Source organism: Mesoplodon densirostris, chromosome 10, assembly GCF_025265405.1.
Source record: "Mesoplodon densirostris isolate mMesDen1 chromosome 10, mMesDen1 primary haplotype, whole genome shotgun sequence".
In the NCBI taxonomy this organism is placed as follows: Eukaryota; Metazoa; Chordata; class Mammalia; order Artiodactyla; family Ziphiidae; genus Mesoplodon; species Mesoplodon densirostris.
The window spans coordinates 24033938-24055827 of NC_082670.1; the positions used below are offsets into that span (position 1 = coordinate 24033938).

The 21890-nt window shown below is 54.4% G+C and overlaps 5 protein-coding genes across 7 annotated transcripts; 2 read left to right on the plus strand and 3 right to left on the minus strand.

Moving 5' to 3' along the window:
* Positions 1 to 654: 654 nt before the first annotated feature.
* On the minus strand, positions 655 to 2459 carry C10H6orf47 (chromosome 10 C6orf47 homolog). Its single transcript, XM_060110160.1, has one exon. The coding sequence runs from the start codon at positions 1631 to 1633 to the stop codon at positions 740 to 742; it is 894 nt and encodes a 297-aa protein (XP_059966143.1). The 5' UTR covers positions 1634 to 2459; the 3' UTR covers positions 655 to 739.
* A 1045-nt stretch (positions 2460 to 3504) lies between these two features.
* Positions 3505 to 6916, minus strand: GPANK1 (G-patch domain and ankyrin repeats 1). Of its 3 annotated transcripts, none has more exons than XM_060110159.1 (4): positions 6621 to 6916; positions 5881 to 6047; positions 4893 to 5606; positions 3505 to 4124 (listed from the first exon to the last, which is right to left on the minus strand). In XM_060110159.1, exons 3-4 carry the CDS (start codon positions 5501 to 5503, stop codon positions 3680 to 3682), a joined length of 1056 nt encoding a protein of 351 aa, XP_059966142.1. In that variant the 5' UTR covers positions 5504 to 5606; positions 5881 to 6047; positions 6621 to 6916; the 3' UTR covers positions 3505 to 3679. The 3 variants fall into 3 exon arrangements, with proteins under 3 accessions (XP_059966142.1, XP_059966140.1, XP_059966141.1); XM_060110157.1 differs by having other exon boundaries at positions 5881 to 6052; XM_060110158.1 differs by having other exon boundaries at positions 4893 to 5609; positions 5881 to 6052.
* A 228-nt stretch (positions 6917 to 7144) lies between these two features.
* Positions 7145 to 11209, plus strand: CSNK2B (casein kinase 2 beta). The gene is made up of 7 exons (XM_060110547.1): positions 7145 to 7278; positions 7885 to 7967; positions 8689 to 8791; positions 9347 to 9462; positions 9911 to 9986; positions 10134 to 10323; positions 10977 to 11209. The coding sequence occupies exons 2-7, from the start codon at positions 7896 to 7898 to the stop codon at positions 11065 to 11067; spliced, it is 648 nt and encodes a 215-aa protein (XP_059966530.1). The 5' UTR covers positions 7145 to 7278; positions 7885 to 7895; the 3' UTR covers positions 11068 to 11209.
* A 94-nt stretch (positions 11210 to 11303) lies between these two features.
* LY6G5B (lymphocyte antigen 6 family member G5B) lies at positions 11304 to 13694 on the plus strand. The gene is given in 5 exon segments (XM_060110548.1): positions 11304 to 12103; positions 12240 to 12312; positions 12314 to 12370; positions 12653 to 12914; positions 12916 to 13694. Coding segments are annotated over 5 exon segments (657 nt in total). The 5' UTR covers positions 11304 to 11979; the 3' UTR covers positions 13057 to 13694.
* Positions 13695 to 16101: 2407 nt separating this feature from the next.
* LY6G5C (lymphocyte antigen 6 family member G5C) lies at positions 16102 to 18623 on the minus strand. The gene is given in 4 exon segments (XM_060111404.1): positions 16102 to 16265; positions 17397 to 17451; positions 18511 to 18587; positions 18590 to 18623. Coding segments are annotated over 4 exon segments (330 nt in total).
* Between the last annotated feature and the right edge of the window lie 3267 nt (positions 18624 to 21890).

Below are 21890 nucleotides of genomic sequence, written 5' to 3' on the forward strand. Positions count from 1 at the left end.
TGTATTTAGGATTTGGTGTGACGCAGTTATTTATTGCTGAGTGAGCAAAGCCAACCCCCCAGTGGGGTCTGCAAGCTCCAGTGCTCCCCATACTGCCTATGAGCTGCCAGCCCCTCTGAGGGGGCCCTCCTGCCAGCACCATCCCCACTCCCTCTGGCTCCTAGGAACACCCAGATCCCCCCGAAGGCTCCCCATCACCTGTGGGAACCCCATCCAGACTCCCTAATCCACCCACCTAGCAGTGCCACTCTTTCCCAGAGAGCACAGATCCCAGGATCCACAGGATCCCTTGAGTCTCTCGACCACCCTCTTACCCCACCCAGAGGTCTGTCTGTCTTGCCTCTAGTCTCCTCCACCCCTGGAGAGTTTTGAAAGGTAGAGAAGACCCTTTAGTTTTTATTCTCCACCACCACACTTTTTTTTTTTTTTTTTTTTTTTTTGGTTTTTAAAAAGCGGAGGTGGGAAAAAAAAAAAACTGGAAGTGGGAGAAATGTAAAAGCAAAAATTAACAACAGCTGGTGAATTCAAGGCCAATGCCCCCACTGTCCATAAACACAGACACCCTAAACAGCTCTCCTGTGTGTGAAGGGGGGCGGGGGCTCTGTGCCCTCATACTCCGGGGTTTCTGCCCCATCCCTGAGGTCCCTGTGCTTACAATGTGGATCGTGCCCCCACACTATCTTCACCCTTGCTCCCAACCCACTGAGGGTGGGACGCTGGGCCACACCCCACCCCGTGGTCACAGCCTCTTTCCTGGGTCTCCCCTCTGCTCCTCACCCTCCCTCCCCAACTTCTCGCCCTCCAAGTCAGTGGCCTCCCCATCCCCACTGGGCTCCCGGAGGCTGACAGCCAGCACCAGGGCCTGTAGAAGACCAAAGAGGCAGGCAAAGTGCAGGGGGTGAGCGGTAAGTAGGCTCAGCACAGCATGGAGCCCATGCAGGGCAGCCAGGAAGGACAGTAGCCCATGCAGCCAGAGGCCCAGCGGTCCACGCAGGCCCAACGCGTCCAAGGCTGCCCGCAAGGGCCTCGAGCACAGCCCTAGCAGGGCTGAGGCCAGGAGCTCCAGCAGGTGCAGGGTCAGGTTGGTGGAGATCTGCAGACACTCCTCTGGGTCCCCCAGGTACTGGTAGGGAGCCCCTGCTCCCCCACCTGTTTCCCCCCGCAGCCAGCCCAGCAGCTTCTGACGCTGGCCAGGCTTCTCCGCTGGGGCTTCAGGCCCAGGGGGGCTCAGTCCCTCTTCAGGGGACACACCAGGCTTCCTGGTGCCACCTGAGTCCACAGGATCCCATCCTAGTTTGGGAATGGTCTCTCCAGCCTCCAATCTCCCAGACTCTTGAGTGCTAGAGACGGTCTTGTCCCACTTGAGAGAATCCATTCGTTTGCACCCCAGTTGCTCAACTTGGGACTCCGTGCTCGGTTCTGGAGCAGCCCCAGAGCTCCTCTGTGCACCTGAGTCCTTGGTCTTGGGAGGCCCCAGATCTCCCATGGTTTCTGGGGCACTGTCCCAGTCACTCCCTGAATTCTCAGAGGAGCTGTCCATCCGTCTGGGTTCTGGGGCGGGCAGGTCAGGCCTCGTTGATTTCCAGCGGCCCCAGGGGCGAGGTAGCCAGCCACCAAGCTGTCGCAGGAACATGGTTGGGGTGTGTAACGAGCCCCCAAATTCTGGGGCTGCTTCCTGGCACTGCTTAGACTCTCAGGTTTGGGGGTTGAGGGTTTCCTCAGAAGCCACAGTCTGTTCAGGCTCAGAAGAACAGGTATCTTCTGGTGAGTCCTACTCTGAATTCAGAAGTGGCTCCCCACTTCCCTGGATGGTCATGCAGCCTCAAGTGTGTCAAGCGGCTTGTTTCCTTTACGGTTTTGAGGTAAAGAAAGGCACATCCAAGTTCATTCACCACCACCACCCAGCACACAAGATTCCAAGTCTCAGGATCTGACAAAGCCTGGGTCACCCCCACAGTGTCCTCCCTGATTTCCAGGTTTCTTTCCCAGCAGGCAGCACCCCAAGTTTCACTCACCAAGGCTACGCCCCAAGGTGCCCCAGAAACGGGGGAGGAGGGTCTCCATCCAAGAAGGAAGGAAGGAAGGTGGCCCTGGGTCCTAGGTGCTTCGGAGCGGGAGAGTCCTGAACTGCTGCCCTAAGGCAGCTCAGGAAGAAGTCTCCTGTTAGGTGAGTGAGGGAAGAGGTATCCGGCAAACTCCAGCCAGCAACGTTCGTCCCTTGACTCAGAGGGCTATGAACCCTATAAAGTGGCCCCACCGGCCCCTGAGCACGCAGCTGAGGCTCGGTCCCCGCGAGGTTAGGCCGGAGATGTCTTCGGAGATCCCGGTTGCGAGGCAAAGCGCGAGGCTGCCTGGGGAGCCAGGCGTCCAGGCGCTGCAGCCCCTCCCGGGCCCAGCGTCCGGACCGCGGCCTCGCGGATCCGCCCGGAGCCGCAGAGCCCGGAAGCAGCTGCACCGGGACTAGACGGCCAGGCGGAGGCGGAGCCCGCAGCTCGCGGGGCGGACCCTGCCGATCCACCACCGCCCCCCGCCCGCGCTGCTTGTGCGCGCCATCAGTGCGCACCGGGCCGTACCGCGGGGCGCAGAGTCGAGATCACGGGGACCTAACGCCTGAATGTAAACCCAGCTTTCCCTTTTCGTCGTCTAGAGCCCCCGTGACGCCAGTGTTCCCTTAAACTCGCCCGCCCCCTTTAGTCCCCTTTTCTTATGACTTCATGAAAGGATTTTCCGGAAAAGAAAGCTGAGAGGAGGCTTGGGACTTAAGTAGCCCTTCCTTGCTCCTCCATGCACGGATTTTACCTCTTGGATTTGACGACAGTGAGCGCTTCGTGTGCCTGGCACCTAGTATGAGCAGCAGAAGGGAGGAGCGGGAGAGGAAGTGTGGGACGGACAAGTGAAGACAAATAGGATGTGCTTCCTGCCCTCAGGAGTTTTCAGGTATCAAAATGAAGAACCTTGGCTTAAAGTGTATATTTGGGAGGCCAGAGTTCTGGTCCCAGTTTTCAGCTAATAGCCTACAGGCTGAATAATCTTAGGCCCTCCTATCACACTGGCCTCTTCCTGCAAGACCCTACCCACTCTCATCACCTCTGAGCCTTCCCTGACCTCCTCTATCACCACGCATTGTATTTGATCACATCCTGTCTCCTCCAGCTATGAGCAACCTGTAGACTGGGAAAGTCTCTTACTCCCTATTCTCAGCACATAGTATATGAACTTTGTGAAATCAGTGATTGAATGGAGTGTGCAGGGGATGCCTTCTGGGGGAAGTTAGACTTGCATAGAGATGGGTAATTCCTGGTTCAGGGACTGAAACAACAGGTGCGGCACTCTGGGCAGTGGCTGGGACTAGAAGCGAACCAGACTGGCAGGGAGGTGACCCTATCGTACCACCTAGCAGAGCTGTTGCCTTTTCTGGCTCAGGTGGAATTTCACGTGGCCCCCAGCCTGTTTGGCTTCCCTGCAACAGCTTCCAGAAAAGTGAAGAGAACACCAAAGAGGGGGAAAAGCTTGATTTATTTCTCAACTCTCAGCCTCTTTTCTCCCAAAGGCAGAGCCCACTGATCAAAACCTGAAGGTCTGGAACCTGGGCAGACCCCAGGAAGTAGAAGCCCAAGTGCCTAGGTCAGGGGCCCAAGTTCAGACTTCAGCAGCAGGCCAGGGTCAGAACTGGCCAAGGTCAGAACTCAAGGTTCATGTATGTCCTCAGATCCTGCTCCCAGGCCCTGTCCTTCTCCTCCTGCCTTCTCTCCTCCTTCCAGTTCAGTGTGGTCACCCTAGAGGCTCTCTCCCTCCCAGCCACTGCCCGTGTATCCTGAGCTGGGAAATGTGTAACTCGGGGTTGGGGTGCTGATCTGTAGCCTAATCCTTCCTGGTCCCTCTTGAGGACAGTGGGGATGGGATTGGCACGACCCTCGCCCCGGGGTCCCAGCCCCATTCCAGGCTCCCAGCCCCCCCTCAGCAGCAGCTTGAAGCCTGGGCTGGAGGTAGGCACCCCAAGGGGCAGGTTGCGGGGCCGGAGATCCTGGGACAATGACAGCAGGTGAGCAGTGGAGGTACGGTGATTAGAGTCTTGGAAGTGGGCATCACAAGTCTCACAGTACTTGGGCGAGGGGGATCGGGACCTGCAGAGAAAAAAAAGAAAGGGTTAAGGGCAGCGCAAGGGTTTAGGCCTCAGAGGTGGGTGACAGGGTGGGACAGGGTCCTTCCAGTATTTCTGCTGAGGAACAAATTGCCTTCCTCCCCACTTAGCAACGAGGGACCCAAAGGGGGATAGGTGGGAGAAGAGAAGGTTAAAAGTACTCACAAGGCTCTTGGGTGAGGGAGGAATAATAATAATTACTATAGCTAATGTCTGTATAGTGCTTACTATGCTACAAGCACTGTTCTAGCACTTTACATATATTAACCCATTTAATACTAACAACCCTTTGAGAAAGGTGCTCTTATTGCCCCATTTCTTAGATGGCGAAACTGATGCACATGGACATTCGGTTGCTTGCCCAAGTAAGTACAGTCAGGATTTAAACCCAGGGAGTGGGTAACCACGGGAATATAGCAAACATTTTATGATGACTTTAAATGGACTCTAACCTTTAAAAATTGTGAATCACTAATATTGTATAGCTGTAATTTATATAGTATTATACATGAACTATGCTTCAATAAAAAAAATAAAATACAAAATTAAAAACTAAAAAGTAAATAAATATATAAATTTTTAAAATACAAAAAAATAAACCCAGGGAGCTCATGTCTGTAACCAGACTGCCTTATTAGCCTACACTAGAGGACAGGGGAGAGAACCAACCCTCCAGCTCTGTTCTGGGGCCTCTGGTGTGGAGTAGCTAGGAAGGAAAGAACACAACGGAAGATATAAGGCTTCCCCTCACCGGTTCTCTGGACTCCTCGTCTCTCTGGGGCTCTCTCTGACCATGCGGGCCACCTCAGGGAAGCCGGCTTCTTCTGCCAGCTGAGCAGCATCCCTGCCACCCAGCTCGCAGACCCCCACCCAGGCAGCCCCACGGCCCAGGAGATAGCGCACAGCTGCCCCCTGGCCTGCTCGGGCAGCACACATCAGGGGGGTCCACCAGAAAGCATCTCGAGCGTTGATATTCCCCCCAGCTCCCCCTGCCTCATGGGGATCCAACAGTCTTTTTAGTTTTGCCACATCCCCCTCCTGGGCTGCCCTCAGTATCCGGTGGGTCATCTTGTCCTCTGCCTCAAGGGAGCTCCTTTGTCCATGTCCTCCTGATACTCCTGCTGCAGCTTCCCTCATCATTCTTCGTCTCTTCCTCTTTCTCTTACTGGCAGACTCAGGCTGAGCCCTCTGGGGTTCACGAGTGCTGCTCTCATCCCCAGTCAAGGCTTCGTAGAAAGCCCGGGCTGCAGCCCCATCCAGGGTGGGCTTCAGCTCTTCAGGCTGTGACTGCAACTGCCCATCTTTCCAGAGATCACTGGGGTCAGTGGCTCGGGTAAAGTTAATGAGGGTGGCCCAGGACATGGCTCTTGGGAGATGTGGGAAAATGAGACTAGGCAGGGGGAGGATGAGACAAGGAAGCCAAGCCCCTGGTGGTCCTGCAGTGACCAGAGCCACCTCCAGACACCTGCTGGGAGAAGGAAAAGTATCCTTAGCGTCAAAAATCCCCTCCTAACCCAAAAGTGACCCCACAACCTAGGACCCTGCAGGGCCTGAGGACCATAGATCATGTGGAAAAACAGGAAATCCTACAGTAACAGACCATGCCCCTTAGTTAAGGTTAACAAAGAAGTCTCCGTAAGACTGCTGCCCAGAGGTCCTGCGCTCCGCCCCCACTCCCATGCTCATCAACAATAAGTAATAGCCTCTCTGAGGCTACTTTACCACCGCGTAAGACATACCGTTAAGAAAAACAATCAGCCTGGCTCTTTAAATCTTCCTCGATCCTATTTCGGGTAACGTCTTCCCAAACAAAAACAGACTTGACAATTCTCCGGAAGCAGGAAGCAGATTTCAGGGAGAGGTTCCACCCTGTGTTGTTTCGTAGCTTCCGTACTGCAGAATGGCGCTACTCTAAGCAAAGGAATCGACAGCGTCACACGATACAAAGCCGCATGCGTGGCTTGGGGTGGGGGCAATTACTTGAGGGCGCAGGCACGCGCAAGCGCCGGGCTGTTTCCCGCCTTGGAATCGTTCCAATAGCATACGCGCAATGCACCACGTGCCCAGGTAGCGCGAGGACCGAGAAGGATCCGTCGGTTGGGGTGCTGCTTTTACATAACGCCCCCACAATGCCCTTCGCCTCCCTCAAGGTGGCCCCCGCTCCGAGCTCATTTTCTGTCCCTGGGAAACCAGTCTCGGGGTTAAGAAAGGCCCTGAGGTGGAGAATGCCCAGAAACCGTGAGAAGAAATAACGTCTCACAGCCCCTGACCATTACTCTGATGAGGGTTCGAAGGTCACACTTAGCGCCTGCAGCAGCCCCGTTCAAGCCCTGAGAGGAAATGCAGAAGTGCAAGGGAACAAGCAGCAGAATGGCTGGCACCACCTCAGGTTAGCGCACGGGGCCGTCCTGGTTCTGTCGCCGTTCACTTCAGCCCAGTACACCCTACCCAGGTCCCTCAGCACGGAACCCGGCCTCACCTCCCGCCTCCGGAGCCCAAACCCCGGGGTGAAGCATGGGCCCCTTCGGGGTTCTCCTTGGCGGGCTGACTCGGGCAAGGAGCTCGACAGGCGATAAGGACCGGGCTGGCTGGAGCGGATGAGGTCAACGCCCTGGGAAGCGGAGCCGCGCCGGGGCCTGAGGCTCGCTGTGTGAGGGGTGCGGCAGGAAACGACCCCGGCAGCCTTGTTCCTCTCCCCGCCCTTCTCGACCCCACGGTCCCTGGAATCACACGAGTATATTTCCCAGGCTCCCTGGCCCAGAACGCGATACTGATTTTCCGCTTCCGGTGGAGCCTCGCAGCCCGTTGCTGCGCCCCGCCCCCGAGCGTCTCCCTCAGGGGCCTCGCGACACCAGGGTCGTGCGCGGGTCATCCTGGGATTCGTAGTTCGGCTTTCCCTAGTTTCGCCAGTTTCTCCCCACCGGGGACTCCATTTCCCGGCGTCCACCGCGGCTCCCGACGCTCAGCACTTGCGCGTTGCCCTCTTCCCCACCCTCCCCAATTTCCACTCCCCCCCCCACTCCACTTCGCCTACCGCGGTCGGGTCCGCGCCCTGCGTTGCAGCGGTCCCCGCGGTTCCTTGGAAGCAGAAACTCCCCTTCCCCCCCCGTCCCCCGGTCCCAGTCCCCGTCCAGTCGGTGAGTCTGGGGTCGTCCCCGCGCCGTGTCCCCTGTCCCTGGGCGCGGCACAAGGGGTCTCCCCGCCTTGATATGGGGGTGGGGAAGGAAGTGACCTGGTCCGGCACCGAGGGAGGGAGAGGTGGCCAAAAGGGTGGAGGCGGGATGTGGGGACTCCCATGAAAGGGACCTGAGGGCCACCCGCAGGCCATGAGAAAAGGAGGGGCTCGGCTCTTGCTTGGAAAGGATAAACTTCGGAACCCTTGGAAATGGGGCTGGGAACGCGCGGAGACTTGCGGGGGTAGGGACCCTGAGCCGCGGGCCCTGCCGGAGTTGACACGGAGGGGAGAGGTGCCTGGCCTTCAGGAGCGTCAGGGATGTGGGTAGGACTGGTAGGTCAAGACCTGTCGGTTTCTCACAAGTGGTGGGACCCCAAAGAATTTATCTAGTCTCAGAGAAAAGGGGCCGAGATGTGAATTAGAGGAGCTAGACAGACGTGCTCCTGGTTCGGATCCTTTATGAAAGGGTGGCCCCAAGTTCTTCCATGGTTGGAGGGCAAAGTGTGGAAGGAGGGAGGATATCAGAGGCAGGGAGGTAGAGCTTAGCCTTACACTCCTCTTTCTCTAGCTGACGTGAAGATGAGCAGCTCAGAGGAGGTGTCCTGGATTTCCTGGTTCTGTGGGCTTCGTGGCAATGAATTCTTCTGTGAAGTGAGTTCTTCTCAAACCCCCTACCCATCTCCACATATAATCTGTCCAAATAAAATGTTCTCCCATATATTCAGCTTCCACACACTTCTTTCACAGGCTTACGTAAAAACTCTTTCTCGTCAAGGAAGAGTCCCCTTAGTAACTCCCTCACTAACTTGTGGTGAAGGGGCAAGACTGGGGCCCCAAGTCAGCCCTGCCATTCTCCAGCAGTATAACGTTGGACATGTCAACCTGTGCATTTTCTTTTTTATTACCACAGTGGTACTGGTAGTACCTATTTTTTGTGGCTGTTAGAATTAAAATAGTTCCTACTAAAATGTTCTGTAACATGCAAAGCTGTGTGTTAACATAAGGGATGGTAACTGCCTTCAGAATCCAAGCTGTTGAGCCTCCACCTTCCTCAGAGAGCCAGCTGGCCCTAAGGAGAGGCCAAAATTGAGATGGGAAGCAGGAATAGGGACAAGGATCATGAAAGGAGTGTCTCTCTAAGACGGGGATTGCTGTACCTGTTTGTCCTTAGAAAGGAAAACCCGAAGCTTTTATGGATGGGCGGTATATGCAAGCTGGGGAGAGAGACTCAAGTACTTCTACTGAGTTGGGAGTGCGGAACAAAGGGAACAGAAGCAGTTGTGTTGAGGATAAGGCACCAGTTCGAGCATCTTGCCCAGGTCAAAGCTGAGGATTCTGCTATGGGTTTCCTTTTGACTTCATGTCCTGACAGGTGGATGAAGATTATATCCAGGACAAATTCAATCTCACTGGACTCAATGAGCAGGTGCCTCACTATCGACAAGCTTTAGACATGATCTTGGACCTGGAGCCTGGTGAGACACCCTCAGGGTTGTTTTGTGTGTGTGTGCTTTTTGTGCTTTTCAAATCCTGTTTTGTCTGCTTCTTGAATCTAAATTTCCTTTGGGTTCTCTGACCCCCTTGCCCCAAAGTCCTCTACTTCATTCTGATTCCCTCCCTCACTCTTGCTTAGTTCTGTGACTTACACCGCTCGTTCCCACACTCTGATCCCGTTAACTTAGCGCTATTCCATAATGCCCGTTTTTCCATGAGTCTTATTTTCTGCTGCTTTTCCCTGCCTTGCACCTTCCAGGCTAGAGTTTGATCTTCTGTGGAGACATCTTTGCATTTATGTATCGAGGGAGAGAAGGGAGCAGAGGCTGAGAGGGATGGAAAGAAGGCAGAGCTGCCTTGGGTTGGTGGAAGGGTCAGAGGCCCAGGTTTCTGGGTCAGATGCCCAGGCCGTGGGTGGGGTGAGGCTCAGAGTTGGGTGCTGGGCTAACTGAGTAGCCAGCAGCCCCTGGGGGTGGGCAGGGCACCTAAAATAGCTGTAAGACAAGTGGTTGCATTTGGTTGGGGCCATGTTTCAGATGAGGAGCTGGAAGACAACCCCAACCAGAGTGACCTGATTGAGCAGGCAGCTGAAATGCTCTATGGATTGATCCACGCCCGCTATATCCTCACCAACCGTGGCATCGCCCAGATGGTGAGGCCTCTCCACTCCCACTTGGCTCCTTCAGAGGCAACAAGGGAAACAGTTTCCTGCAGCAAGAAGTCACTTGTTTCAACCTTGTCAAGGAATCTAGCTGAGAAGAGGGGAAAAAAACCCAGAACCTAGGCTTAGGGATTAAAACCTGATTGGGGGTGTGCTAAAGGGGGTGTTTTCAGGGAGAGGGATGTGACCTTGGGCAGGAAGTTGTAGACTGCCTCTTCCTCAGAGAATAAGCAGCGAATGGCTCTGATGGTCTGCAGCCTGCCTGACTGGAGGGAGGGAAGCAGAGGAGTCTTGAGGGCCCATCTGAGCCAGAAAAGGGGCCTCTGGACAGCGAGAGGCAGGAGGAGTTGGGGCCAGAGTGATGGGGGTTGGGCTGAGGAGGGGGTTGCCTCTTCTCTTCATACCTATCCAGCAACCCCTTCCATTTTACCCACTGCAGTTGGAAAAGTACCAGCAGGGAGACTTTGGCTACTGTCCCCGTGTGTACTGTGAGAACCAGCCAATGCTTCCCATCGGTGAGTGTTGGAAAAGGCAAAGCAGGGCCACATAAAATGGCAGGTCCACTGGGAAGGAGTTGGGGCTCAGCAAGTTGGGGCCTGAGTCCAGGAGGGAGGTTGGGCAGGCTTGGGTTACCTGGCCTGCTGAGTCTGGCTGTCTCCCAGGCCTTTCGGACATCCCAGGTGAGGCCATGGTGAAGCTCTACTGCCCCAAGTGCATGGACGTGTACACACCCAAGTCATCGAGGCACCACCACACGGATGGCGCCTACTTCGGCACCGGTTTCCCTCACATGCTCTTCATGGTGCACCCTGAGTACCGGCCCAAGAGGCCCGCCAACCAGTTTGTGCCCAGGTGGGGAGCAGGGACAGAGTCACCAAGGGTCAAAGGAAAGGACCGGGATCCCCCAGAAAGAAGGGAAGACAAGGACAGGGCATGGTCCGTTCTTGAGACCTACTTCTCCCAAAGCCAGGGCTTTTCCCTGCTGAGTGACCTTGGGAAAGTTGTGTGATCACCTATGCCTCAGTTCCGTTATCCATGAAGTGGGGATAGTGAGATGCCTGACAGTGTGTTTTTAAATGTATGAATCGCTTAAAATAATGTTTGTCACTTGAAGCAACATTTAAACAGTAGCTATCCTTGTTGCCGTCTTGGGTGTTCAACCTTCTGCCAGGAAATCCTCAGAGCCACGGTTCAAGTGTGGTTTATCTTCCTGGAGTATCATTTTTACTCTTGCGTAGAGAAGGAAAGTTCAGCTTTATATTGAAACAAGTACTGATGTGTGTGCTTGTGCGTGTGAACACACGTGTACGTCCTAGAATTTGAGTTTTAATGGATATTTAAAATAAATTTCCACCTATTCTTGAGAGAAGAAGTTTGGGAACCACTGCCCTTCAGTACTGAGCAGGCCCATGAAGGAGCTGGGGTGGGGAGGCAGGGATGCTGGCCACAGGCAGGGCCAGGATGGGGCTCACGCTGCTGCCTTTCTGACCTCTGCCCTGACCCAGGCTCTACGGTTTCAAGATCCATCCGATGGCCTACCAGCTGCAGCTCCAAGCGGCCAGCAACTTCAAGAGTCCAGTCAAGACGATTCGCTGATTCCATCCCACCTGTCCCCAGTCTTTGACACTTTCATTCCTTTGCTGCCACCCTTTCAGGAACCCTCTATGGTTTTTAGTTTAAATTAAAGGAGTCATTATTGTGGTGGGAATATGAAATAAAGTGGAAGAAAAGGCCGTGAGCTGATTTGCTGGTACTTGGGGTTGGGGAAGGGAGGGTAATGGTGTGCTGGACCCCAGGAGCTCTCCTGGCCCCGCCTACCCTCCTCAGCTTGAAATCCAGCACAGATTTTTGCCCAGTGGATTTGGGTGATGTTTTTAGTAGTAAAGTGGAGTTCTAGAATTGGGTGTGGGGATGTGCAAAGATCACAAAAGACTCAAAAATCAAATTTCAAAGACTAGAGAAATATTTATTCCTTTTGGGCCACCTATGGTTGTCTGTTTATACTCTAGGGAATGTAATCAACAACACTTTGAGTTGGGTTTTACAGGGAAATTGGTCCCAAAATAAACAGATCTGTAAGGGGTGGGGAGAGGAGGGGCAGGGTCCAGAATTGCTGTTTTGTGGTGTCTGCCTGCCCCCTGCTGGAGAGCTGAGACATGCTCATTTCAGAAGGATGGGGTCACTGGGTTCCTGGCTAAGGTTTCTCCCAGAACAATAGGGACTGACCCTATTGTGTGGGAAGGATAGCAGATGGTACCAGAGAAGGAAACATCCATGGACCCTTGAAAGGCACACGGGACAAAGGTAGACTGCTGGATTGGGGCCCAGGTATTGCCCCTGTCTGGGCTACTGCTCCCACATTCAGGAACCAGACCTGGTGGGTGAGGACGCATCCCTCCTGCCAAGTTAATAGCTTCTTCCCCCAGTCAGGAATATAGCTCTGTACCTGCGGTAGCTCCTGCCCAGACTCTGCCTGTCAAAACCACCCTGCAGTTCAGGCTCAAGAGCATGGTCACAGGAAGGTGGGGTTTCAGAGTACCCCCGAGGGACTTCCCCTCTCCCCAGAATTCCATGACGAAGGCCCATATGTTTGTAGGTGTGCTGGTCGTGATGGGCTTCACAGTGGGAAAGGGTAAGTGGGACACGGGCAGGGAAGGAGGGGTGACTGAGTCCAGGGAGGGGGTGGCTCTGGATGAGCAGGCTCCCTGCAGGGCAGGGAACTTGGAGTGAGCCGACACGGCCCCTCCCCCTGTCTTCCACTTCCCCAGCTCCTGTTCCTGAAGTCCGGACCTGCCACCTCTGCCTCTTAGAAGATCCTACTATAGGATGCGTTTCAGGCTCAGAAGTGCACTATCGGCAGCGCGTCCCCACGCATGGTGATCAGCATCTGTCATAGTGAGTCCAGTCCCAGGAAGGGGCTACTGGTAGGGCAGCCCATGGCTTGGTCTCCTCTTGTAGATGAAGGCTGCTTGGGGCCTGAGCTCTAAGGAGATGGAGGATCCTGGAAGGGGAGGGGTCTGGGGTTCTGTGGAGCCAGTGAAGCTAATTTTTCTGGCCGCTTCTGAAGGAGTCTGGGCTAGGAATTGGGTCTGGGTGAGGGATCGCAGAGTCTGTGAAAGGGGTGCCAGGTTTGGGGACTGTGGGAGGCAGCAGTGGTTGTTAGCTGTCCCCTCTCTTCCAGGTACCAGGTTCGCTGCTTAACCCGAGGCTGTGGACAGCACGAGTCTTACCGGTGCCGAGAAAAACACCCCACCGACCCCCCAGAGCGCTGGTACTACGCCCAGTGCTGCCAGTATGATTACTGCAACTCCTGGTACAGCCCCCAGCTCCAGAGCTCCCTCCCTGAGCCCCCTGAGGGGTCCCTGGCCCTGCCCCTGTCTGAGTCCCAGATCCAGTGGTTCTACCAAGCCCTGAACCTCTCACTGCCCCTACCCAGCTTCCATTGCTGGGAAGGAGCCTTCTGAAGGCCTGGACCCCCTGGCTGTCCTGCCCCTGAGTCTGAGTTTGTCCGTTGCTGACCTGCGCCGCATATACTGGTTCCTCAACAATTCAGGACTTTTGGTTCTTCCCTGGGCTAGGCTGTGACGTCTTACCCTTCCCAGATTTCAATCTGGTCCAGCGTCTCTCCCCTGACACCCCAGCATCATGTACTGCCCTCTCAGAACACTCACACTTTCTGGTCTGTGAGTTCTCAGTCTTCCTTTCCTTTGTACTTCCATCGTCTATATGGTTTTGGTTTAGTTTCCTCCCCAAAAAGCAGTTGGCGCTGCACCCAGTGCTCTTCGTCCACCTAGAAAATAATCTCAAATGTGAATTCTGCCTAGGCTGACCTGGGAAAGGCACAGTGGTTTCCTCATCCCTTTCCTATCATCTGAGTGGGATCATCCCCACCCCCCATCTTCCTGATCCCCTCTCAATCTGGCTATTTCCACTCCTACACCTGTCTCTAAAACCCTGTGCCAGACTGACCTTGCATCAAGAAGGGTGAGAGGCGGACTTTGTGCAGATGTCCTGACTGGGCACTCTGGTGTTCCTACCTCACTGTCTCCACCACCCTCACTCCCACCTGGTCTCCTGCTGCCTTCTCTCATCTCTTGTCCCCATCTTTGGCTTCCACAGCCCCACTTCACGTCCCTGAGTCCTGATACCCACTTGCACAGAATCCCAGGGAGAGGAGAGGACCTGTCCTCTGCTCCGCATTCTCCAGTTTCCCTCCACAATAAACAAACTGGGCTAAGTCTGTGTCACATTGTTCATGGGGTCAGGCTCAGGTGCGGGCAGGTGTAAACAGGTTAAAGAAAGTTAACTGGGCGTGGGGTTCAAACAGGGTTGCAGAGCCCTGCCCACTCCACTTGGCCTTTGTGGTTCCTCATGGCCTGCCGCAAAGAGCCCACATCCATCCCACCCTCTGCTCAGCTAGAGATCAAAGTATGAGGATTGTGACTCCTGCCAGCCTTAAACATACCCTACAAAACCTAGAAAGTTAAACCCGGGTGATGTCAGGTTTTTCCACATAAGAAAGGAGGAAATACTCAACCACGAAAACTCAAGAGCAAACCAGAGGGCCCAGGTCTGCATCTCAGAGCTACCTGGAGCTGAGGCACCTGTGTTCCTGCCTATTCTCAGTTCTTTTCAGGATCCTGGGACCCAGGGCCCCCTCTGTGAGGGCCTATGTGGAGGGGGTGGGAGAGTACAGAGAGCACACAGGTGGGGCTGCAGTGGTAGGGTCTTTCATTTTAATATTTTGAAAAACTGCAAGCATGCAGAAAGAACCTTCCCCATACGTTCAGTAAACACTGGACACACTACTCTGAGCCAAGCCCAGCATTAAGCACCAAGACTTGCAGATGAGTACAGCCGGGTGTCCGCCCTTCCGAATCTCACAACCCAGTGCTGGGATTATGAGACCTTTTTCTGAAAAATAGTGCAGCTCTGTGGCTGGGAGGCCCAATCCCAGCTTCTCTGCCACTTGAGTAAGTTGGTCTCTGTGCCGAACTTTGGTCACCTGTCAAGTAGGGATAGTGCCGCAGGATTGAGAGAATGTGTGTCAGTGTGTGCTAATGGTCTCCAAAATAGACATGCCTTAGAGGCAAGCATACACACAGATTTTGGTCTATTTAGTTTTAAACCTTTTTGGCCATACAGATGTTTGCGCACCGGAAGGTGGGTTTTTGTAAACTACACACCTGTGTTACCACTCCCTGAGTTAGCATAAAGGCCTTTATCAGCACCCAAAGCTGCCTTCATGCACCCTCCTAGACCCTTCTAAAATTCAGGGGTAGCCACTGTCCTGAATTTTGTCTGTGTGCTCGATAGGAACGACATCACACAGCATACACTCTTCCTACACAACATTTTGCATGTAAGATTTTTGTGGCCCCTTTAACGGCTTGTGCTCTGGTGGGAGAAACCAACATTTGTTTCTAGGTCAGGAAGCAGTTGGAGATACAAAGAGAGGTACAAGCCACTGTGTCCCTCTCTTGCCGCTCCACTTTACCCCATGACCTCTGACTTCAGCATAAGTCAAAGGCCCAGGTTTACACAGCTCCAGCAAGTCAAACTGGAAGACAGCCTCAGAGGATGAGAAACCCAAGGCCCGAAACTGAGGAGTAACTTAACCGTGGACCTTGAAAAGGGAAGTTGAGCCTAGGGTCAGAGAGGCCACTAGGACTTGGATCTCTTCACAGAGCTCCTTCCCCACCCTCTCCTCCCTGGGACTGGTTCTTTTACAGCTCCACTCCTACCAGCACACCCCCGTGAACCTCCCTACGAGTCCCCATCCAGCTCTGGGTCTGACAGCACTTCTGAGGATGCCCGCTACCCTTCTGGTCTCCGACACGGGAGGGCTTGCGGTTCCTATTCACGTCTTTGTGTTGAGAGCTGAATCAGAGACAGTGGGGCAGGGCAGGAGCCGAGCTCCGCAGAGCTGGGAGCCACTTACCTGCGCGCTCGGGCAGCACCACCTCCCTCAGCCTCCACACCCACCAGAAGAGAGAGACAAATCAAACAGTTTGCACATCTATATATTTTGGAGGAACAGCTGGGGACTTTGGACAAGAGAGGACTGTGGTGGGAAAAGAAGCAAAGCAGAGCAAAGGGGCATCCTTGAGGTGGGAACAGACAGGAGGAAAGATGTCAGACTGAGGACTTTATTTTTTTTTTTTTTTTTTTTTTTTTTTTCCTTTTTGCGGTATGCGGGCCTCTCACTGTTGTGGCCTCTCCCGTTGCGGAGCACAGGCTCCGGATGCGCAGGCCCAGCGGCCATGGCTCACGGGCCCAGCCGCTCTGCGGCATATGGGATCCTTCCAGACCGGGGCACGAACCCGTATCCCCTGCATCGGCAGGCGGACTCTCAACCACTGCGCCACCAGGGAGGCCCCAGACTGAGGACTTTAAGGAAAACGCCAGAGAATTCTGGAGAGGGAGGCTAGGGAAGGGGCAGAGTGGGAATAAGGCTGTTGAGGGGCGTCAACCAAGAGGCAGGTAGGACTGGGGTCCAGTAATTGCTGCTGAGGGCGGTAGGGAGGGCTGGTGGGTGGGGCCGGACATTGTTCTGGCTGCCCCCAGGTGGAAATCAGGAGGATGGCTGGAAATTGGCAGGTTTCTGCTCCAGAGGTCTCTACGGAAGTTCTAAGGACCATATTTTATTCTGTTCTGAGGGTTATTGCAGAAATTCCGGAAGCGGCATCGAGAGAATATCCAGAAGCCCAGCACTGGAGAAGTGTGGGTGTACGAGCAGTCACCTATCTGCTCCTTGCTGGGGCAGTCACTCACCATGATCTCCGAACCACTGTCTGGGGAGGGACGGCAGCAATTGGTGATACAGAGTTCCCAGGTAAAGTCCCGAACCCTCCCATCCCCTCACCCCACATGGACTTACCATCACTGCCCCCACACCCTGCCCTGGACCCCCAAAATGCAACAATTCCTAGAACTGGACAGGCCAGGGAGTCACCAGCCATGAACTCTGGAAGTTTCCCAGGGAAGGTTGGTGGGAAAGAGCCATTCGAGATACAGTGACAGTTGGAATGGGGTGAATTGGGACTTGTGGAGCAAAGTGAGGAGAACCAGCACTTCAGGCGGGACCATGTAAGAAAAAGTTGGGAGATGTATTGGAGGTCAGATTGCAGACAGGAGGTGTTTGTCGTTTATTTTATGGATCAAAAGTAAGAGAAGATGAGGGACTTCCCTGGTGGCGCAGTGGTTGAGAGTCCGCCTGCCGATGCAGGGGATACGGGTTCGTGCCCCAGTCTGGGAGGATCCCATATGCCGCGGAGCGGCTGGGCCCGTGAGCCATGGCCGCTGAGCCTGCGCATCCGGAGCCTGTGCTCCGCAACGGGAGAGGCCACAACAGTGAGAGGCCCGCGTACGGCAAAAAAAAAAAGTAAGAGAAGATGAGGGACTTCCCTGGTGGCACAGTGGTTAAGAATCCGCGTGCCAATGCAGGGGACATGGGTTCGATCCCTGGTCCAGGAAGATTCCACATGCCGTGGAGCAACTAAGCCCGTGCGCTGCGCCACAACTGCTGAGCCTGTGCTCTGGAGCCCACGGGCCACAACTATTGAAGCCGGCACACCCTAGAGCCCATGCTCCGCAACAAGAGAAGCCACTGCAACGAGAAGCCCGCGCACAGCAACGAACAGTAGCCCCCGCTCACAGCAACTAGAGAAAGCCCTCACGCAGCAACAAAGACCCAACACAGCCGAAACTAAATAAATAAAATATAAATAAATTTATATTTAAAAAAAGTAGAAGAGGATATCTTCGCTGCTATTGTATATATGAGAGCAGGGAAATCTTTGTGCCCATGTACGGGGATGTTCACTGCTGCCCTGCTTGAGAGAGTGAAAACTTAGAAGCAACCTAAAGGTCCATCAGTAGGGGGATGGATAGATCAACTCTGACATGCCCATGCTGTGGAATACCATGCAGCTGCATGAATCTGATGAAGGGGTTCTTGATCATAATGCTCAAACTCACCTAGAATACAGAGAAGCACTGACCCCAAACCCACCTAATTCCCGGACTGGCCAATCCCACTGTTCCCTCCTACCTCCCCATCTCAGAAAACCATAAAATCACCAATTCTTTAATGAACCATCTGGCTTAATCTAACATCAGAAGCTTTAGTTCTCATTAAAAATCTCCATTCTCTGCTCTTTTACCTCCTGAAATGAACTCATTCATTCATTCCTTTATTCATATATTTGAGGGGCTAACGTGCCCAGCACTCTACAAGCCTCTAACTTTTAAAGGTTAGGCCAAGGCAGCCCATTCCAACTTTTGGCAGCCCTGTTAGGACAGTTCTTCCTCTGTGACTTGGTTTCACTGTCCCCACCCAACCCCCAGACTCTTTTGAATATGCTTTCTTAATCTATAATGTTCAGAAGTGAAAACATCAGGGTGCATCATCACAGGACAGGAAGGATCTCAGCTTTGTGTAGACAGGAGACTTCAAGCAACCCAAGGCCACATTCTTGGTTTGGTGGTTCTCTCACTGAACAGACTCATATTAAACTTTGTCCACCAAAGCCCTCCCCAACTGCATGCATATTCATCTCCCTCCTCCTCTGATCCCAGGCCCAGACCACATGTTAATGAGTCCCCAGACCCAACAGAGCACTTGGTGTAAGGCAGATGCTTAGCAAACACTTTGGATCTTGTTTCTGTGTCGATGGTGCTTTGCAGCCAAGTGAGGTTATCAGGCTGGATTCAGCCTTGTTCTACGCTGTGGATCCTGAGGCTGTCATCTGGCATGTTCTCCCAACCCTCCCTATTCTGTATTGCCCTCAGATTCTACGAGGTTCCCTTTAGTATCTCCATTCAGGTCACTGCTGTTGAGTGAGATAGCCCTGGGGTAATCACCAGAAATCTCCCTCAGAGCGAACATCAGTACATTATCAGTCCCCAGGCATTATCCCATCAAGCCCTCCTCTCCCATCTTTCCTCCTGCCTGGGTTTACCTGAATCTCCTTGGCAGATGTACCCAGACATCTATCCAGGGTTTCCCTATCCAGCAGAATAGGAGACCCTTCTGACCCCGTAGAGCCACTTACCAAACGCCAAGCTCATCACGACCAGCATTATTAAGAGGACCATGTACAGGGCTTGGGGTGGGGGCCCGGATTCTAGCTACCTGCAGGGCCTGCCATAACATGCGTGACTGCCCACCAGCCTCCAGTTTGGCCTTATATTGGTGGAAGAGAAGGTGGCGAAGACGAAGGGGAGAGGCAACATCCTTTGGGGGTGGAAATCAGTGCCTGAACAGCCAGAGGGACAGAGTGTCCTCACCCACGGCCATTCTGGGGTCTAACATACTGGCTTGGGGACAAGGACCCAGCAACAGGGGAATGAGAGGGGAAACTTCTTTCATATTAATTCAACAGACATTCATTAAATCACTGCATCAGCTGTTGGGGATACAATATTGCACAAAGTCCCTACCCTCACAGAGTACACCATCTAGTACGGGAGACAAGTCAACGGACAATGAAGGAGGGAGGGGCGGGGAACGCGGGCAGAGTGCTTCCGGGGAGAACTTGGGCAATGGAAACTACTGACCCAAGGGGTTTCATCAGAGCAGTAACAAGATCAATTTCTGTTTGTAAAAGATTTCTGAGGCCAGAAAACCACTTAGGAAGCTATTCCTGAGCCCAGTCACAAGATGGCGGCCTGGTCTAGCAGAAGAGAGGGAAGCCGCGAAGTGAATGAATCTGAGCTGCATTTAGAAGAAAGACTGGACAGATTTGGACCTAGACTGAATGTGAGGTGAGGGAGGGGGGATAGGCTTGCAAAAGGGGGTTATTGTGACACCATTTTTCAAGATGAGAAAGACGTGTAAGAAATCCAAAAGCGAGGACACCTGAGTCGTTAATGACCGTACTCAGCCCAGTGCCTCCTGTGGGTTCCGGGAAGTCAGAGCCTTTCCCTACGCCCCACTTTTCCGGCCCCGCCTCAGCTCAGCTGCAGGTCGGTGGGTCTAATCTCTGGCGCCCACAGGCTCCGGCGCTGTGCGCTCGCTCTCCGCGCCTGGCTGCACCTCAGAGATTTTTGGAAGACGCGAGGGCGGCCCCCAGCCCAAGCTCAGTTCTTGGCCGGGCGGCTGGGGAGGGCGCGCCCGGCGTCGGGACCCAGGCATCCGGCCCTGTCAAGACACCCAGAGCGCTACGCGGCTTCCCCGGAACGTGGCACTGTGGCGCTAACATCCCTCCCCACACCCGGATTCTGGAGACCACACAGCAACCAATGAGCGGCCGCGGACTGGCTCCAGGCGCCCCATCCACTGCCCCCGCCGGGGGCCTGCTGGGCCCACCATGCCTGCTCCGTCGGCATCTCGCCAGGTCCGTCTCTCTGTGAGAGGCACAGGGTTTTTGCTTTAAGGGTCGGTGGGCTAGGGGAAGTCCTCGGCTTCCAGGAACGCACCACCTGCTCCAACTTCCAGTCTGAAGATTTGGGGCCGGGCCCTGCCCGAGGGTTCCCTGCTGTGGTCCCAACACTACCCAAGAATCATCCGGTCTCAGGGTGCTGATGCGGAAGATGGGAAGAAACTGACGGAGACACGCCAAGAAAGGCGGACGCGAAAGAAGAAGTACGAGAGGAAAACACACGCCACTGCGCGCACCCCAAGAGCCTTGGGATGATAAAAATAAGAGAATTATTTTAGAGAAAAGTCAAGAGTAATGGAGAACTGGGGAGGAGCACCTGGGACCGATACAAACGTTGGTTGAATGAGTCACAAAGTGATAGACGAAAACAATTAGCGGGGGCTGCTTTTGAAGCAAAGAGGGCAAAGGAGAGGCAGAAGGGAATTTCACAGCGCCCTTTGACTCCCTCTCTCGAATATAAGCGCAACGAAAAGGCCAAGGGCGTTATGGGTGGCTGAGGCTGGCCTGCCTTAATGGGTCGCCCTGAGAGGTCCGGGAGGACTTGCGGCGGAGCTACGGCAATCAGGGGCCCAGGGCGTAGCAAGTGAGAACAGGCGAGTGGTTATTTCGGAGCTGGGCTGGGCCTTCTTCAGAGAGGGCGTGGCCTTAGGATCATTAATCCCGCCCTTGTTTCGTTTCGCTCCTCCCCTGTCCACGAGGCAGGGCGCGGCTTCTGTGCGCGCAGAGCTGCCAGAGTTCGTTGTCATGGTGACGGGCTCCTTGGAGCCTTTCCTGGGGTGAAGAGGCGGGTCTTTGCAATAGTCGTCATGGTGACAACAGCGGCTGGAGAAATCCACGCTGAGGGCCCCCCCCCCGGACAAGGGATACCTGAGGGTAAGCAGCCAAATTACCAAACAAAGCAGGTCGGGCCTTAGGACAGAGCGCTGCAATTAGAGGAAAGAATCGGGGTGAACGAGGGGCGGAGCTATAGATGATTGGGCCGGGCGAAAGCCAGGTTCTGTTAGGGGAGTGGCCGCGACAGAGCGGTCTGGAGAGGAACTACAGAGGGGATCTTTAATCAGAATAGAAATGAATGAAAAAATGAATGACTGGGCTCCTGAGGGAGCTGGGATGGATGGATGGATAGGGACCTGGCCATCCCCGACGCCTGGGTCCCCCACTCTCTGGAGCCTTTCACCCTCGGGGCCCTCATTCACTTTGTGACAGTGCGAGAAACACATGCCCCTCCCGGGGACATGGAGCAAACCCTCAATCCAGACACTCAGTTCAGAGCGGAGTCCGGCACCTCACACTGGGAGCAGCGCAGGGTGGAGCCTGGGCCAGTGAGACATGGTAAGATAAGGGGTGGCCCAGCCCGGGGCCCACCTCTTCTTCCCAGGTTTCCTGTCCAGTTGCTAGCTCTCCTTTTTCCCAGCCTCCATCCCCTCTCCCAGTTTGCCTAGCAACTCTGGGATGCCTGGGTGTCCAGGCCTCACCTGGTGCCCACTACAGCAAGAGCCAGAGCCTCAGCGGATGTGGTGTCTGCATCTCAGCTGGTCTTCTCCCGAGACTGCTAGAACCCTGATAAATAGGGTGAGGAGTGGATGGGGAGCTGGTCCCACCTGGGGTGGGGGTGGTTCTGAAAACACAGCTGCTGTGAGCCTTATCAGATAGGGAGTAGTCTGAGGGGGCAGACTGTGACTCCTTGGTGGCATGGTCCAGAATTCAAACGTTGAGCCTCACTTCTCCCCACCCACTTCAGGTATCCAGGCGTCCCTCATGGCATCCACTGTTCTCTACAGTATGTGCAGGAAGAAGCGGGAGGGAGACGTGGTTGTAGAGGCAGGTCAACAGAGTCCCTAATGGCCATGGCCAGGAAGAGGGAGTCCTTTGTGTCTAGGGTGTGAGATGTGGGGCACCCCGTGTTTGCACTTGAGGAGGTTCCCTTAGCTGAACAAAGACTTGGCTTCCAGGGGGCTAACTGTCCTGATGGCTCTGGAAGGCAAGGTTCAGAATCATGCAGCTGGTCCCACAGCTTCACGCTCCACACTTCCC